Source organism: Sinocyclocheilus rhinocerous, unplaced genomic scaffold (genome assembly GCF_001515625.1).
Source record: "Sinocyclocheilus rhinocerous isolate Xijiao unplaced genomic scaffold, SAMN03320098_v1.1 scaffold245, whole genome shotgun sequence".
Taxonomy (NCBI): domain Eukaryota; kingdom Metazoa; phylum Chordata; class Actinopteri; order Cypriniformes; family Cyprinidae; genus Sinocyclocheilus; species Sinocyclocheilus rhinocerous.
The window spans coordinates 956,053-972,553 of record NW_015659923.1 but is presented as its reverse complement, the minus strand read 5'-3'; the positions used below and the strand labels follow the sequence as shown (position 1 = coordinate 972,553).

General features: G+C 37.8%; 1 protein-coding gene across 2 annotated transcripts in view; it reads left to right on the top strand.

Moving 5' to 3' along the window:
- The window catches only part of LOC107724400 (plexin domain-containing protein 2-like), a 63,797-nt gene that overhangs the window by 39,237 nt on the left and 8,059 nt on the right, over positions 1 to 16,501 (top strand). For both annotated transcript variants that reach the window (XM_016533315.1, XM_016533314.1), the window contains exons 4-11: positions 2,555 to 2,624; positions 4,903 to 5,025; positions 5,402 to 5,520; positions 8,039 to 8,138; positions 10,934 to 11,029; positions 11,266 to 11,347; positions 15,249 to 15,309; positions 15,577 to 15,730. In XM_016533315.1, the coding sequence (XP_016388801.1) occupies positions 2,555 to 2,624; positions 4,903 to 5,025; positions 5,402 to 5,520; positions 8,039 to 8,138; positions 10,934 to 11,029; positions 11,266 to 11,347; positions 15,249 to 15,309; positions 15,577 to 15,730 (805 nt within the window). The remainder of the gene's footprint in view (positions 1 to 2,554; positions 2,625 to 4,902; positions 5,026 to 5,401; positions 5,521 to 8,038; positions 8,139 to 10,933; positions 11,030 to 11,265; positions 11,348 to 15,248; positions 15,310 to 15,576; positions 15,731 to 16,501) is intronic.

Genomic DNA, 16,501 nt, shown 5'->3' with positions numbered 1-16,501 from the left:
ATCCATCCATCCATCCATCCATCCATTCTGTCTGTCTGTCTGTCTGTCTGTCTGTCTGTCTGTCTGTCTATCTGAGGGACCATGTGATGCTGACGACTGGAGTAAAATTCGGCTTTACCTTAGTGGCTGGGCTAATTAAACTCTAATGTGCACAATGAGCAGTTGTACATCCATCTATGTGATCATTTAACCATATGAAAAACATCATGCAGAATTTTTTTAGTATTGAATTAGTTTCCCACATGATGATTACTTCAAAGCACTGTGTATATGCAGTATGTAGTTGCTAATTTTTATGTCCACTGGTTGTTTCCTTTGATGTTGCTTTACAAGGTCTGTGTGATGGAGTTTTAGTGTTTGAACTCCTACCAGCTCCCATATACAAACACATTCCTGTATAAACACTCATACACACATACACCAGGTGCATCATTTATTTCACACACAACAAAGTGCTTCTGTCAATTTTTATTTTGTGAATTTCAAAGGACTGAATTTCTATTGCTTTTTATGACATGGCCTCAGGCTTTAGTTTAGGCTTTTAGGTTTTTGTTTGCTTTATTTTCAGCCTGTGTCGCTCTGCTTTTGCACTTTAACAGATTAAACTGTCAAAGTTTACGTACCTTATATTCACCTCTCCTTAACTCTGACACATTTCTTTCTTTATGAGAATTGTATTATTCATATAGTTCCATGCTGAATTCCTCTGTGCCAGGCTGTTTGATAAGACAGTGCAGACATTTATGATCAAGTGTTTTCCTCCTAGGGTTTTACAGACAGCCTTGCTTTGCTCAGTAAACAACAATAGATCAATCTGTGGCGATTTCATTCATGCTCTAAGTGTCTTCTTTTGGATTGTTACTTTGTCATGCATCATGTGCTCCACTCACAGAGCATGTGTCCATACAGGAATTCATATATATTTGTAATGGTATATTTTTTTAGCTTTTTTGTCTTTATTATGACAGGACAGTGGAGCAGAGACATGAATTGATTGGAGAGGAGAAAAGGGAACGGAATCAAATTCAAACTTGGTTCATCCGAAGCACTGTTACTCTATATGTCATGAATAATCATGTCACACTCATAGCCTTGGTCATGTGATCAAGTGTTTTTGTCACGCATTAGACTAATTGGTAGACAAAATATTAATTTTGGTTTGTTTTTTAAAAACCACAGATTGGATAATTGGATCACTGATGATGGCCTTTGTAGAAAATAATTTGTAATGGTCAGTAAGTTGAAGGATACAATTTCTCTGAGTTGATTTTCTTTCCGTTAGCTGATCATGTTCTTCTGTCCCTGTCCAAAGCATTATGCTGTTACTAATCAGCAGTCATCATGGGTTGTGTTTCTCCTGGCACTCAGATTTTCCGTCCATTTGCTTGCATATGTAACCTGCAGAACTGTTAATTTAGTTAAAACGTCAAAGTTTTTATATGGTCACTTTTGCTCGTAAATATATATACAGTACCAGGATCTTCTGATTGCAAGTACTGTATGTGTACACTCACATACATAAATCCACACATATCTAAACACATATATTCCTTATTTATTATGACCTTGTGTCTCAATCACCTCTTTCTAAAATCTCTCACGCAGCTGGTGAAATGATTGACCCTTTGTTCTTTTCACCAGTGTTGGGCAAGTTACTTCCAAAATGTAATACATTGTGTTGGGGTGTTTATTAAAGTGATAGTTCACCGAAAAGTGAACATTTCTGTTGTTATTTACACAATCATGCTGTTCCAGACCTATATGATTTTCTTGACAGTAAGTATTGTGTCCTTTAACCTGACTGACTGTCTGGTATTTCCCCACAGGAGGACACAGATCATAACTACTACACCTCAAAGACTTATGGCCCCAGTGACCCTATGAGCAAAGAATTATGGGTAAATATCGATCAGATGGACAAGGAGAAGGTGAAGATTCATGGCATCCTGTCCAATACACACCGACAAGCAGCGGTAAGACAGCATTCATCCATCCATCCATCCATCCATCCATTCATTCATTCATTCATTCATTCATCATCGCTCATACACAAATAGAAAACAGTACACATCTTCTAAAATGCAAATTATATGAAATGACTACATTTAAGAACAATTACTGTTCGCTTTTTGAAAGAAAAATCCTTTTATTTGTCGCTTGTGGATGGGTTTGTCTGTTTGTGTGAATTATGAAAGTAACAGACCGAGTGTTGATCCGCAAATGCCACATTTCTCTGAAATGGGAACAGGTTTTGGTGTTTCGCCATCCCATTACTGGAACAGACTGTGATATCCTCACATTGCACTTTCCAAACAAAAGAAACCGCAGCGAAGAAGCGCACCATGGATTTAGGACAGAAGTCAAATTTATTAGCAGAGTTATGTTTGCTTTAGCCGACCACAGAATGAGTCCATAGAGTCTGTCATAGATCTACACTTGCTGTATGTTTTATTGTAATCTCACTGTCTCTGATTAATAGTTTTATATTGATTCTGCTTATTGTTTAGATCTTTTTATAATTGCAAGCTAAACTTTGTCTTGTCTTCATCCTCAGCGGGTCAATCTCTCCTTTGATTTTCCATTTTATGGGCATTTGTTGCGAGAGATCACTGTTGCAACCGGGGGTAAGTAAACTGTCCTCCTGTGTGTGATGTGTGCAGCACAACCAATGATGAGGTTATAAGAGAGCGTCTGCCTGCCTTCATGCGATATGAGTATTATATGGCTGAAGCAGAACATATGAGCCAAATGAGCTTAAAGAGGAATATATAATTGATTGGTTCTTGCTTGTAGGCATAAGAGCTTGACTGTGAGTCACAGTGTTCTAGCGGATCAGGCTGTGTTTATCAGCTGTGTGAGAGGTTCCTCTTAATAACAGCTGACCGTGCATGCTGGAGATTTGAGGGCATGTGTGGGGATTTTTATTATGATTGCGGTTCATGTGACTCACTGGCTGTTGGAATGTGTCTAAGATGAAGCTGTGAGAGTGAGGGAAAGATAGAGACAGAAAACCGCCATATAATTTCTCCCTATAATTACATCAGTCATCTCTCTGCGGTTATAAACGGTGAAACACAAGTGATCTGAATTTCCCAGTGAAGCCGTGTTCTCAGGAGCGAAAAATAATGCTCTGTATAAGAGGTACTTTTCCTGCCTTAAGAATTTGTAATAAACAGAACTGGAAAATGTTTGCTAAATTATTAAAAACTGAGTGTCTATTTACATTAAAGGGTTAGTTCACCCAAAAATAAAAATTAGCCCATGAATTACTCACCCTCAAGGCATCCTAGGTGTATATGACTTTCTTCTTTCAGACAAATCCAAACGGAGTTACATTTAAAAAATATCTTTGATCTTCCAAGCTGTTTAATGGCAGTCAGCGGGTGATGCAGTTCATCAGTCCAAAATAAGTGAAATAAAGCGCATCCATCCATAATAAAAAGTGCCTCACATGACTCAGGGGGGTGAACAAAGGCCTCCTGTAGCGAATCGATGCATCAGTCCAAAAGAAGTGAAATAAAGCGCATCCATCCATAATAAAAAGTGCCTCACATGACTCAGGGGGGTGAACAAAGGCCTCCTGTAGCGAATCGATGCGTTTTTGTAAGAAAAATAACCATATTTAAAACTTAATAATCAATTTAATCTAGCTTGCACTCACTGTTGTACACGGAAGCAGCTCCGGGAACAAAAGGCCTTTGTTCAACCCCCGGAGCCGAGTGAGGCACTTTTTATTATGGATGGATGCACTTTATTTCACTTCTTTTGAACTGATGAACTGCATCACCCGCTGACTGCCATTAAACAGCTTGGAAGATCAAAGACAATTTTTAATATAACTCCGATTGGATTCATCTGAAAGAAGGAAGTCATATACACCTAGGATGCCTTGAGGGTGAGTAAATAATGGGCTAATTTTCATTTTTGGGTGAACTATCCCTTTAAGTGCAAATAGCCTGCCTTGTTGGCAAAGGCATTTTGTAGTAACTCTGTTGCCTCGTTCAGTCAGACAAAATTGATAAAGAAACCCAGAGAGGAAGGACAGTGGATTTAGTGGACAGTGGATTTCCGATCCCATTCTTCTCTCTGTTCCCGTATTATATCAGCTGGAAGTGACTTATTTTAAGTAAAATTGGAGAAAATATTTGAGTAGTGGAAATAAAGTGCCTAATGGGTATTTAATAGACATTTCATTGAAATTGGATGTGGTATCCTCACATTGATCGGATGGGCTGGCACATTGACCACTCGAATTGTTACCATGCGGTCCACTTCTTGGATATCCGAGGACAACTTTACTGATCAGCAAGTTCAAAATGGTTAGGGGCAGATTGCTATACTATTGCTATAATAAATCATATTTGAGGATTTGTTAATAGTAATAGTAATAATAGTGAGCCCTGTCTTAATTATTTTATTTTTATTGAATTGAATATAATGAGTTTTTAAGTGCTACAGGATAAGCAAAGTTGGTCAGCTTAGTCCAGGTTGGCTGAATTCCTGTGAAAAGATTTGCATTGATTTAAGCAGACAAATGCTGAAGACACATTTTAGATTATGTATGTGTGGAAGGTTCTCTCTCCTTTCTGTGAGTGGGATGGAAGGAGGCATTTATATGGCTAATTAGAGTATTAATCACTTTGGAGACAGGCCAGGGCTGTTTGCCAGGACGCATAGATGAGAAAGGAGGAGACCAGAGAGATTAAGAGTAGAAAGACAAGCACATGTTCATGCATTGGTGCCAAAAAACTTTTTTTTTTCACATAAACTAATTGAGTGGTTTTATCTTATTTTCACTCTGAAGATCAGATTTGAAATGTATTTTTATTATTATTTGATATTATGAATATGTATTGTAAAGGTTTATAGATTGTGTGTGTGTTTGTGTTTGTGTGTTTTCAGGGTTCATCTACACAGGAGATGTGGTTCACCGAATGTTGACAGCAACACAATATATCGCTCCACTTATGGCAAACTTTGACCCCAGCCTCTCCAGAAACTCAACTGTCATCTATTTTGACAATGGTAAGAGACAGACGTACTGGGCTGTGTGTGTGTGTATGTTTGTGTATGTGTGAGAGAGACAGAGGGTGTCCTATCTGACAGAAATATATAGTGGAAAAATATATTGAAACAGAAAAATTTAAGGGGGTCTGAATACTTTCCGTACCCACTGTATATCTGTCAGACCCATCTTCAAATACACACACCCATCAAAAACACTGTACATTGACTTGCCATAAATCAAATGTGTCATGTTATGTTTTCCAGATGCTCTTGTTTACAGAGGTGATCAGAAGCTGAAACTGTATTATTAGTAGAGAATATAAGTATTAAATGTATTCTCATTAATATGTAAAATCATATTTAAATATTACGTAAATGTGCGTATGTTTCTTAGGAACTGCTTTGGTTGTCCAGTGGGATCACGTCCATCTTCAGGATTCTTATAATGAAGGAGGTTTCACCTTCCAGGCCACATTACACAGCGATGGACGAATTGTCTTTGCTTACAAAGAGGTCTGAAGGATATTTTTTCTTTTCTTCCTCCATATGTCTTTCGTCCGGTTTTCTATTTCTCTCTCTGTCTGTGACATGGCTCTTCTGTGATTACTTCCTGTTCCATCAGAGTTTGTGAGATTGTGGCAATGTCACTCTCTTTTCAATTTGCCACATACAAACATGGTCAGGTACCATGTAATGGCAAAGTGAAGTATCCAGTACAGTTAAAATATTCCAACAGTTTCACAAATCATGTGCAGTCAAGTGTGAAATACATTAATCCATTTTAATCATCAAATAAATCAGTTATATTCAACTTGGTTATACAACCCGAATTCCGGAAATGTTGGGACGTTTTTTAAATTTGAATAAAATGAAAACTAAAAGGATTCCAAATCACGTGAGCCAATATTTTATTCACAATAGAACATAGAGTGAGCTCATTTCAAATTTGATGCCTGCTACAGGTCTCAAAATAGTTGGGACGGGGGCATGTTTACCATGGTGTAGCATCTCCTCTTCTTTTCAAAACAGTTTGAAGACATCTGGGCATCGAGGTTATGAGTTTCTGGAGTTTTACTGTTGGAATTTAGTCCCATTCTTGCCTGATATAGGTTTCCAGCTGCTGAAGAGTCCGTGGTCGTCTTTGACGTATTTTTCGTTTAATGATGCGCCAAATGGTTCTCTATAGGTGAAAGATCTGGACTGTAAGCAGGCCAATTCAGCACCCGGACTCTTCTACTACGAAGCCATGTTGTTGTAATAGCTGCAGTATGTGGTTTTGCATTGTCCTGCTGAAATACACAAGGTCCTCCCTGAAATAGACATCGTCTGGAGGGGAGCATATGTTGCTCTAAAACCTATACCTTTCAGCATTCATAGTGCCTTCCAAAACATGCAAGCTGCCCATACCGTATGCACTTATGCACCCCCATACCATCAGAGATGCTGGCGTTTGAACTGAACGCTGATAACACGCTGAAAGGTCTCCCTCCTCTTTAACCCGGAGGACACGGCGTCCATGATTTCCAACAAGAATGTCAAATTTGGACTCGTCTGACCATAGAACACTTTTCCACTTTGAAACAGTCCATTTTAAATGAGCTTTGGCCCACAGGACACGATGGCGCTTCTGGACCATGTTCACATATGGCTTCCTTTTTGCATGATAGAGCTTTAGTTGGCATCTGCAGATGGCACGGCAGATTGTGTTTACCGACAGTGGTTTCTGGAAGTATTCCTGGGCCCATTTAGTAATGTCAATGACAGAATGAGTGATGCAGTGTCGTCTGAGTGCCCGAAGACCACGGTCATCCAACAAAGGTCTTCGGCCTTTTCCCTTACGCACAGAGATTTCTCCAGTTTCTCTGAATCTTTTGATGATGTTATGCACTGTAGATGATGAGATTTGCAAAGCCTTTGCAATTTGACGTTGAGGAACGTTGTTTTTAAAGTATTCCACAATCTTTTTACGCACTCTTTCGCAGATTGGAGAGCCTCTGCCCAACTTTACTTCTGAGAGACTCTGCCTCTCGAAGACATCCCTTTTATAGCTAATCATGTTACAGACCTGATGTCAATTAACTTATTTAGTTGCTAGATGTTCTCCCAGCTGAATCTTTTCAAAAATGCTTGCTTTTTCAGCCCTTTTTTAGCCCCTGTCCCAACTTTTTTGAGACCTGTAGCAGGCATCAAATTTGAAATGAGCTCATTTAGTGGATAAAAGTGTAAAATTTCTCCGTTTAAACATTTGTTATGTTCACTATGTTCTATTGTGAATAAAATATTGGCTCATGTGATTTGAAAGTCTTTTAGTTTTCATTTTATTCAAATTAAAAAAACGTCCCAACATTTCCGGAATTCGAGTTGTACATTTTTATATATTATGTTTTATATTATATAAATATATACATGTATAATATTTATATTATATTTATATATAACAAATATTGTAACCCTGTAGTCAGACGACATTTTTGTAAATGCTGTAGAGATTTATTTGATTATTGCAAAGCATATTCAGCCCACAAACCTCTCAAATCATGTGCAGTCAAATGTGACATACTTGAAATGCATGAAATCCATTTTAATCATCAAATAAATCTATTATATTTAACTTTATATATATATACATACGCGTACACACTATATAGTGTTATGCAAAATAAAAACAAATAAAATGTAACATTGTAGAAGGAAGTATATAAAAAAAATTATTGTAACCCTCTAGTCAGAAGACATTCTTGTAAATGCTGTTGAGATTTATTTGATTATTGCAAAGCATATTCAGCCCACAAACTTCCTAACTGAATTAGGCTTCTCCCTCTCCCCATGTCTCTGCTCACTCCATATCTCTTCTTTCTTTCTTTCTTCCTTCCTTCCTTCCTTTCTTTCTTTCTTTCTTTCTCTTTCCATCTTGCTTGCTTTCTTGTCTTCCTTTTTTGCTTTCTCGCTTTCCTTCTAGCTGTCTAACTAGCCGTCTAACTTCACCTCCTCAGGTCGATGATGAGTTAACTAGTATGTGCTTTTATTTCAGGTCCCAGTGCAGATTGCAAAGATCAGCTCTGTCAATCATCCAGTGAAGGTTGGACTGTCTGATGCCTTTGTGGTGGTCCATAAGATTCAGCAGATCCCCAGTGAGTCAACGAGACACGTAACACCAGTAAACCATCTGCATTCTGTATTCCAAGTGTGTGTGTGTTTTTGGAGATTTGAGTTGATGACTGAATTTTACAGGTGCTATTCAGCCCATCAGAAAACTGGGAGTATGTTTGTTCTGACAGTTGATTACTTCAGGGATTATCTCAAAGCTCCATCCTCTTCCCATCTCAAGCTGTCTGTTTGTTGTCTGGTGTGTCGTAGTTACAGTGAGCCCAGGAGGACCAAACCCGGCTGCGCTGGAGTAACAAATTTAGCAGATAAATATGTCTGGAGTTGGGCAGCGAGTGAGTGTGGGAGAGATCAGGAGGAGAGGATGTGTTTGCTGTCAGAACATCATGAATGGAGGCTCATGATTTTCCATGACAGCTTATTCTCTCCGAGCATATGTGTGTCTGTGTTTGTTTGGGACTGTCTGCTGTGAAAGGGCAGGATTTGCATCATTCTGTCTGTCTGTTACAATATGAGAAAGAGAGAGACAGCTCTGAGGGGAAGGAGAGAGTGGAGAATGAGATGGAGTGATTGAGAGTGCCTCTCTTTCACTAATTAGTGTCTGGAGACTCATCAGGTGACACTGTTTAAGATGCATAAGCACACACATGCATATCTCCAGGCATTATCAGCATGCTACGAAGGAGTTTTGTGACACCCCATGGGCAAGAAATGTAATTACCCACAGGAAGAGAAAAACAGCCTGTACTGAACAGGCTACAATTTCCTGTCTTAAAGTTTAGCAGCTCTTTTATGTATTAATACTCCAACGATGTAGGTTTCGGCAAGGTCAGACAGTTACTTCCTCAGCTGCACACATACACATTCACTTTATCAGAGAGATTGTCCCCTGCTGTACACATTCATCCAGAGAGGCAACACATGAAAAGCCATATACACACCCACAAACACACACACATTGGTTTCATTCTATTAAAAAGGACAGTGTTTTTATACAGAGGTGACCCCAACTCTTTACACAAACCTTTAGACATCAATAAACTTAAACAAAATGTGATTTGCATGATTTATGAGCCTTTTACATATCAAGAATCACTGAAAATGTTGGGTTTTTTACGTTTCACTAAATTTGCAGAGATTTTCTAAATGAATTCTTTATATCTAGTTTAATCAAACCTACACGCACACATACACATATAGAAATCTTGCTACAGTACCCATCCTCTCTTCATTCTAATTCAATTTTCCATTTCACTGCATTTAGGTAATTCAGCTACCAGTCACGTAGATGATGTATTACTAGATGCATCTATATGTGCAGTTATATCCATGCATGCGTGTACATGCATTTGATCCAGCGTGTGTCGATGATGGGGGGCTTAACTTTAACTCAAAGACTATTATATACTGAATTACTTTCAGATGTAGGTTGATCAACCAATACGTTTAAATTATGAAAAGTCCATTCTGTCTTCAAGGGAGTCGTAGGGATTCATGGCATTAGAGACTGAGTATGAGTACTGCATAACCAATGTATAGTTCACTTAAGGTCAATTCACACTGCACCAACAGAAGCCAACAAACTGCAACTGACATGTTCGTCGGGTTTTGTCTGATGAGTGTGTTACTCCATCGGTTTCTGTTGCCATTGGTCAGTGCATGATTGAACATGTTGAATCGATATTTGTCTGATCTGTCGGTGCTGTGTGATAGCCTTTAGCAGTGTTGTTCTTTTTTCATTCTATTTTAAATGTAACATTTTATTGGGTAAGAGATACCAAAGAGAGGAATCTTTTTAGTTGACTTAATTAGTTTAGTGAACACACAGGTCTTTTTTGTTTTTATGTTTAGCAGTATATTGGATAAGAGCTTCTGTTAGAGAGTGTATTAAGCATTCTCTCCTGTTAGCACTGGAAACAATGTGAATAGTTCTTTCAGTGAAATATACTGTATTCACAACTATGTCATTACACTGAATCATGCATCCCAATGCTAGGGAAGAGTGTTCAGTAACTTTGCATGAAATCAGTACACTCTTAAGTTCTCACACAGTGGCCCGATGCGGGTTTTGTCAGTTTCAGCCTAGATACAGATCTTTACTGAGCACATACAACTTTACTAGTTCCTTTTTTGGTAATGATTCCCATGATTTAACATGAAATCAAACTTTTCCATGTATTTGTGGAGTGACAGATATGCCCATGTGAATTCATGCCTTCATATTAGGACAATTTCACAATTGTGGATAACGATAATTTTGATACATTTTCAATGTGGAAGTAAGCTATTTAATATGAATGAAGGAGACTTCAGATTTATTTGCTGCTCCTGGTAAATAATTATAAGAATAACAAAGTGCAGTAAATAACAAAACTAGTTGCACTACAAACCAGTGTTCATGATTACGATAATAAACTACAATAATACAATATGAAATACTTGTGGCAGTATCGTGCATTGGTGTTCTGAAGCAAAGTCCTCACTTTTTTAATCTACTATAAATTCATGTTCCAGTTACAATTAATGTTGACACATTTTCCAGGTTAAATAAATAAATAAACAAACATTACACTAAAATAACTGGATTATGACAGATTATGATAGAAGCCTTTAACATTCAAGTTAAAAATGCCCAAACAATTAAAAAATAAGGTGAATTAAACAAGTTAAAAGTACTGTAAATGTATTCAAAATGGCAGTTAAGAGGTAACGTACATGAGAAGATAGAAAAATGCTGTTACTCTCTCTCTATTTGCTTGTGCTACAGAAGTTTCAACAACCCATCACATGGTGAATGTAATGTGTGTTTGTTTGGCTCTAGATGTGCGGAGGAAGACTATATATGAGTATCACAGAGTGGAGCTGTTAAAGACCAAAATTACAAGCAGTACAGCTGTAGAAATGATGCCACTACCCAGTAAGCCAATGGACACACACAATATACATGCACACACAAACAGTCTTGCTAATAGAACTATAGAAAAATTATGTGATGTACCTAATAGAGCCTTATTTTGTTGTACCTCTTTATCTGCAATGTCAGATTTTATATTAGAGTTTTTATCACAAGTTATATGGAAATCCAGTTCATTATTCTATTCGGGATTGATTCTGTGCTGATGCATTTTCTATGTCTTTTTTTCTTTTCCGCAGCATGTCTTCAATTCACAAGCTGCACTTCTTGCATAGCATCACAGATTAACTTCAACTGCAGCTGGTGTCACCGGCTCAATAGGTGAGAAAACAAACCTCTCTTCATCCATCTCTCTTTCCCCTATTCTAATGTCATTTTACTGGAATTGAAGACGTGGTTCTCAGACCGCTTGCCGTGATGTGGTGCAATGAACGAGGGGAGTAATTTACATTTTACAAGTTCTGTCAGCAGTTGCTGAAACACAAGCACTCTCAACACAGACATTCACAAGATGTGGAGATAATTCACCACTTCTAATTCAGCAGTCACAATGTTACAAGATTGCCTTTGTATATAAAGATGGCCTAAAAATTGAAACGAATTGTAAACATCATGTGTAAACCATTAACGGAATGTCTCTTGCATTGACTTGCATTGCATTTTTCTAAGTAATAGTGCTTTAAATGTTGCAGAGAATCTTTCAAACCAAGACCGCTTTTTTCAGAGAAAGAGGGAAAATAAAGTCACATTCCTGCTGATTCATGCCCGGACCCTCACCTCTCGAACCCAGACAGCTTTTCTCTGTAGATCACATACCAAAGAACAGACGAGACCGAGACACCCGACCTTCTTCTGCTTTATTTTCCTGGCAATCCTTCCATCTGTCTACTCTTTCAATCCCTCGCTCTCATTCTCGAGCACATACATACACACCCACACGCATGCATACACATACTCTGAGGGATTCAGGAATATAAAATCGCAGTTGGTGTTTATTGTGAGATTTAGTTTATGACTGGCAGAGAGAGAAAGGCCAGTTCGCTTGTGTTAGAGGAGTTTAACTTTTTCCCTTTATCAAGTGCATATGTGCTGCACACGTTTATTGAGCTGTAGCATTTTTCAGTGCAGTTTGTTATTTTATAAATCATTACGTACCCAAAATAATGATGCATAGCACAAGCACATCTTTCAATGTCAGTGGGACCTTGGTTTTTCCATCCACTCTAGGAAACCTGCTGGATTGTATAATTAAATCAGAACACTGAGTATTGAATCGTCTCCTGGTAAACAAGGGACTTATATTCAGACTTCATCAGTATGCATAACCATTTTTGTTTGGCTGGAGGTTATGGAAACAATGTAGAGTTAGAAATTACTGCAGTAATTAAAGTCAGTTTTTTTTTTTGGGCTTGATTAAGGCTGTGTGTTTGTGTGTGAGAGAGGGAGAGAGTAAAAGAGCAGACTAATGAAACAGTAAATGCAGGTAACTCAGTTGACTTAAGCTAATAACTGACAGTCTGCTCCTCCCAATGCAATTTATCAACAATTTAGCCCTTGTCTTTGGAGAGAGCAGACGAAGTCTGGTCTGATGCAGTTGACACACACACAAAAACAAGCTGTAACTGAACAGACTGTAATACTGTAGCAAAGTGTTGCACTTAATATCCTTCATATGTCATTACTCTGAAGTAATGAAATTACTTTAACATATGAGTTTATTAGTAATGATTATGTGCATCAAAAACCTAGATTTGCATATTTGGAAAAGCATTCTTTCACCCTGAAGGTCAGATTATTACTGGATCAGAATAAATTTGAGCTGACTGCATTTGCAGCCATTAACATGTAAATGAGATTATGAAAGGTTGGAGAAGTGCTGACGAAGAATGTGACCGCCGCCATAGGCAACCTCAAATCTACAGACATATATTTCAGTTTTACTTGTCTTCCTTGTATGGTTCATCAGTGCTTGGGGTAACTGCTTGGGAGAGAAAATGAAAGAAAGACACAATGACCATGACAAATCTACAAAAGTAAATTACACAAAATCTAATTTGTTCACTGAATAATTAAATAATTTGAAATCTAGTTTGTACGTTTTGTACTTTGGGCACTTTTGGGTCACATGTTATGTTACTTTCTCCCTAGTAGGGGTTCACTGATACATTTTTGGCCTGAAGTGGATAATTATTTTCATGTCATGGCATTTAATCTACCCTAGTGGAAAATTAATATACTAAAATCTATTTAAAATACATTTATTTCATATGAAGTATACTTAAAGTCTGCTAAATTGGAACAACTAATTTTGTACTTAATGCACTTTAATTGTGAGGAAGTAGTGCTGAAGTCCAACTAAAGATATACTGAAATATATTTGATTGTACTAAAGTGGAACTATTGCGAGTATACTTCAGGTACACGTTAAATATCTCACATTTAAAGACCGATATTATTCAAAGATCATACAATCCTCATCAATAGTGACGTTAAAACAAATTTTACATTTACATTTAGACATTTAGCAGATGCTTTTATCCAAAGCGACTTACAAATGAGGACAATGGAAGCAATCAAAATAATCAAAAGATTAATGATAAGCAAGTGCTATAACAAGTCTCAGTTAGCTTAATGCAGTACACGTAGCAAGGATTTTTAAATGATATAATACCTCTATGCCCCGCCTTTCTGAAACGCGTCGATTTTTACAAAGCTCATCGGTCTGAAAAGCGAGGTGTGCTCTGATTGGCCAGCTATCCAGTGCGTTGTGATTGGCCGAATACCTCAAGCGTGTGACGGAAATGTTACGCCCCTCACCATACTGTGAATGCCGGATAAAAGTGGATAAAAGTGTAGCTAAATAAAAACGTGTGAAAAAATCAACTATTACAAAATTGCTGCTACTACAAAAGAGCAACAAAATTGCGAAGTAGAAATGAAATGCCTCACAAAGCCAGCGGCTGTATTCTGTGGCAAATCTTTGGCCTATAGAGGCTGGTGTGTGTCTGTGGGTGTGTGTGTGTGTGTGTGTGTGTGTGTGTGTGTGGGAGAGAGAGAGAGAGAGAGAGAGAGAGAGAGTTTCAGTCAGTAGCTGCTCTTAGCAGAGCCCTTCCTGTCAGTGGGTCATGAAATCTCTAATCCAAAGCTTTCATTTAGGCAGTCTGACGCACACGATAGTGCCCCCTGCCACCACTGGTCAAGGTGCTTCTTTCCCAAGAGCACATTGTGTGTATAGAGCAGTGTCTTGTGTTTGCTGATGCTGACGCTCACACACGCTATTACAAGAAAAAAAAGAAACGAAAGAAAGACACATTGAAAAAATGCTGATCTAAGACACACAATTTCCATAAACTGTCGGTTTATATTATCTTTTTGAATAAATGAAAGTATTTCTCCCATGTTTATTTAATAGTTTTGTCCATTTATATCAAATCTTGTATAAAATGGTTTGTTTTTCAACCACAAAAAGGAATAGCATCCTTTTGATTTTTGTTTAAATGTAACGGGCTCTGACAAGCAAAATAAAAATCTCACAAAAACACACATACACATAAAAACAACTGGTTTGTTTACCACCTGTGAAGGGACTGGGCGGCAAATGTGCGTCTTCTCTTCTGACCCCAAAATATCAGAGAGAAACACAGAGGGAGATGTGTGTATGGTGAATTGTAGTAAACTGAAAAGAGATAATATATCATGAAAAGATGAATGGAGAATGGGGAGTTGCTGAAGGATATGGAGTAAGGGTGACTGTATCTCAGCAGACATCAGGAATGCCAAGCAGGCAAGGCCATTGTGCTCCATTCTGCGTGCAAGAAAAAAATGAAGGCTGGGGAGGAGGAAAAGAAATACTAGCTGTACTGCCTAGTCCTGACTTTATAAGCCAGCATCTATTAGTGATATACTGCTGTAGACAGTCCTCTGTAGATTTCACCGTTTTGAATTTCCTGTTCTGGACCACAGTGAACAGAGTATTCTTAATGGAAGTTTCTTGGAAGACTCGTAAATGAAAATTAATTTCATGATTTACTCGCCCTTTATGTTGTTTTAAACCCATAAGACTTTTTTTGTGGAACACACACTTACAGTGTTTCTCAGAAGAGTTAAAGATTTCAAAGGATTTTTCTGCACCGGTCAGCGACCTATAAAAGATGGAGATCATGTTTGAGTGTTTATTGGCTGTCTTTAAAATACTAATGACTGCTATAATTTTTATTGACAGATGTTCCAGTGGATTTGATCGCCATCGGCAGGACTGGGTAGATAACAGTTGCCCAGATGAGGTGTGTACGTGGATGTTTGAGTATGTTTTATCCTAAATCTGTTATTGTCCTTATGGAATTTGAGTAAAGGGCTGTGAAATGTGTGTGTTTAGCATATTATTTTATTTTTATTAATTAACTGCACTAAATTAATATGACAGCCCTATAGTTTTAGATAATAAAATATTGCCATATTTAATGTTACAGTACCAAAATGTATGCCTGAATGCTAACCAACATATCCAGCATATCTCAGATCACCTGTCTTCACCCGTCTTTCATTCGCAGACTAAGGATAACACCTGTGACATCATCAATACTACCAATCTCAATCTGCTGACCACTGCATCAGCTGCTAAGAAGACCACAAGAAACAGAGGAACTACTGAGGGTCAATCTACCCAAGCTCCATCACACATGCCCACCAGCATACCAACAGAAGGTACTGTCATACCTGAACGAACACACATACCATTTAGATTGAAATATGGAACATGAAACTCATGTTACAATCCTTTGACGACAGGAAACCAACGGGTCATTGATCTAAACCATTAGTTACAAGTGACTGCTCCTGGTAAGAATGCAGCAGGATAATGTTAAGAGGGCACAAATGGATTCTACATAAATCAATAGACACGGAACAAGAAAGGCTTATTTGTGCTTTATGAGTCTGGGGAAAATCCATTTCTGGAGAAGAAACGTTCTGTATTAAAGAACATTCAGAATGTAGCTGAAGGGGTTTGCTCATAAATGGGGTTCAATAGATAATCATGCTCATCACTCAAGAATCTTCCTTAAATAAACACTGACACTTAGACACTTACAGTAAATACACTGTAAAATACACCACATACCACTTAACTATTGTTTAACTTCGACCTCATGTTGTGTGCTTTGCTCTGTTTTTCTTTGTGATTTGCGCAAACACTTTATCAGATAGTAAACAACACAGCATAAATTATAAATCTCGTCTGTGAATTATGAATACACTCAGAAATATTTCAAATCTAGAGGAGCAGTAGTTTTACCCAAATTTCAGAACAAGAAGTTAAACTTCTTATTTCATTGTCTTCCTACTTATTAGTCTTATTAGTAAAGAAGAAGTCTAATTATTACTTGCTTATTATTGCAGGAGTTCTGCTGTCAGTGTAACACTTGTGTCCTAACAAGGCGCAAATTCCTGTAATTTCTCTTTTGAGAAATGTTTCCG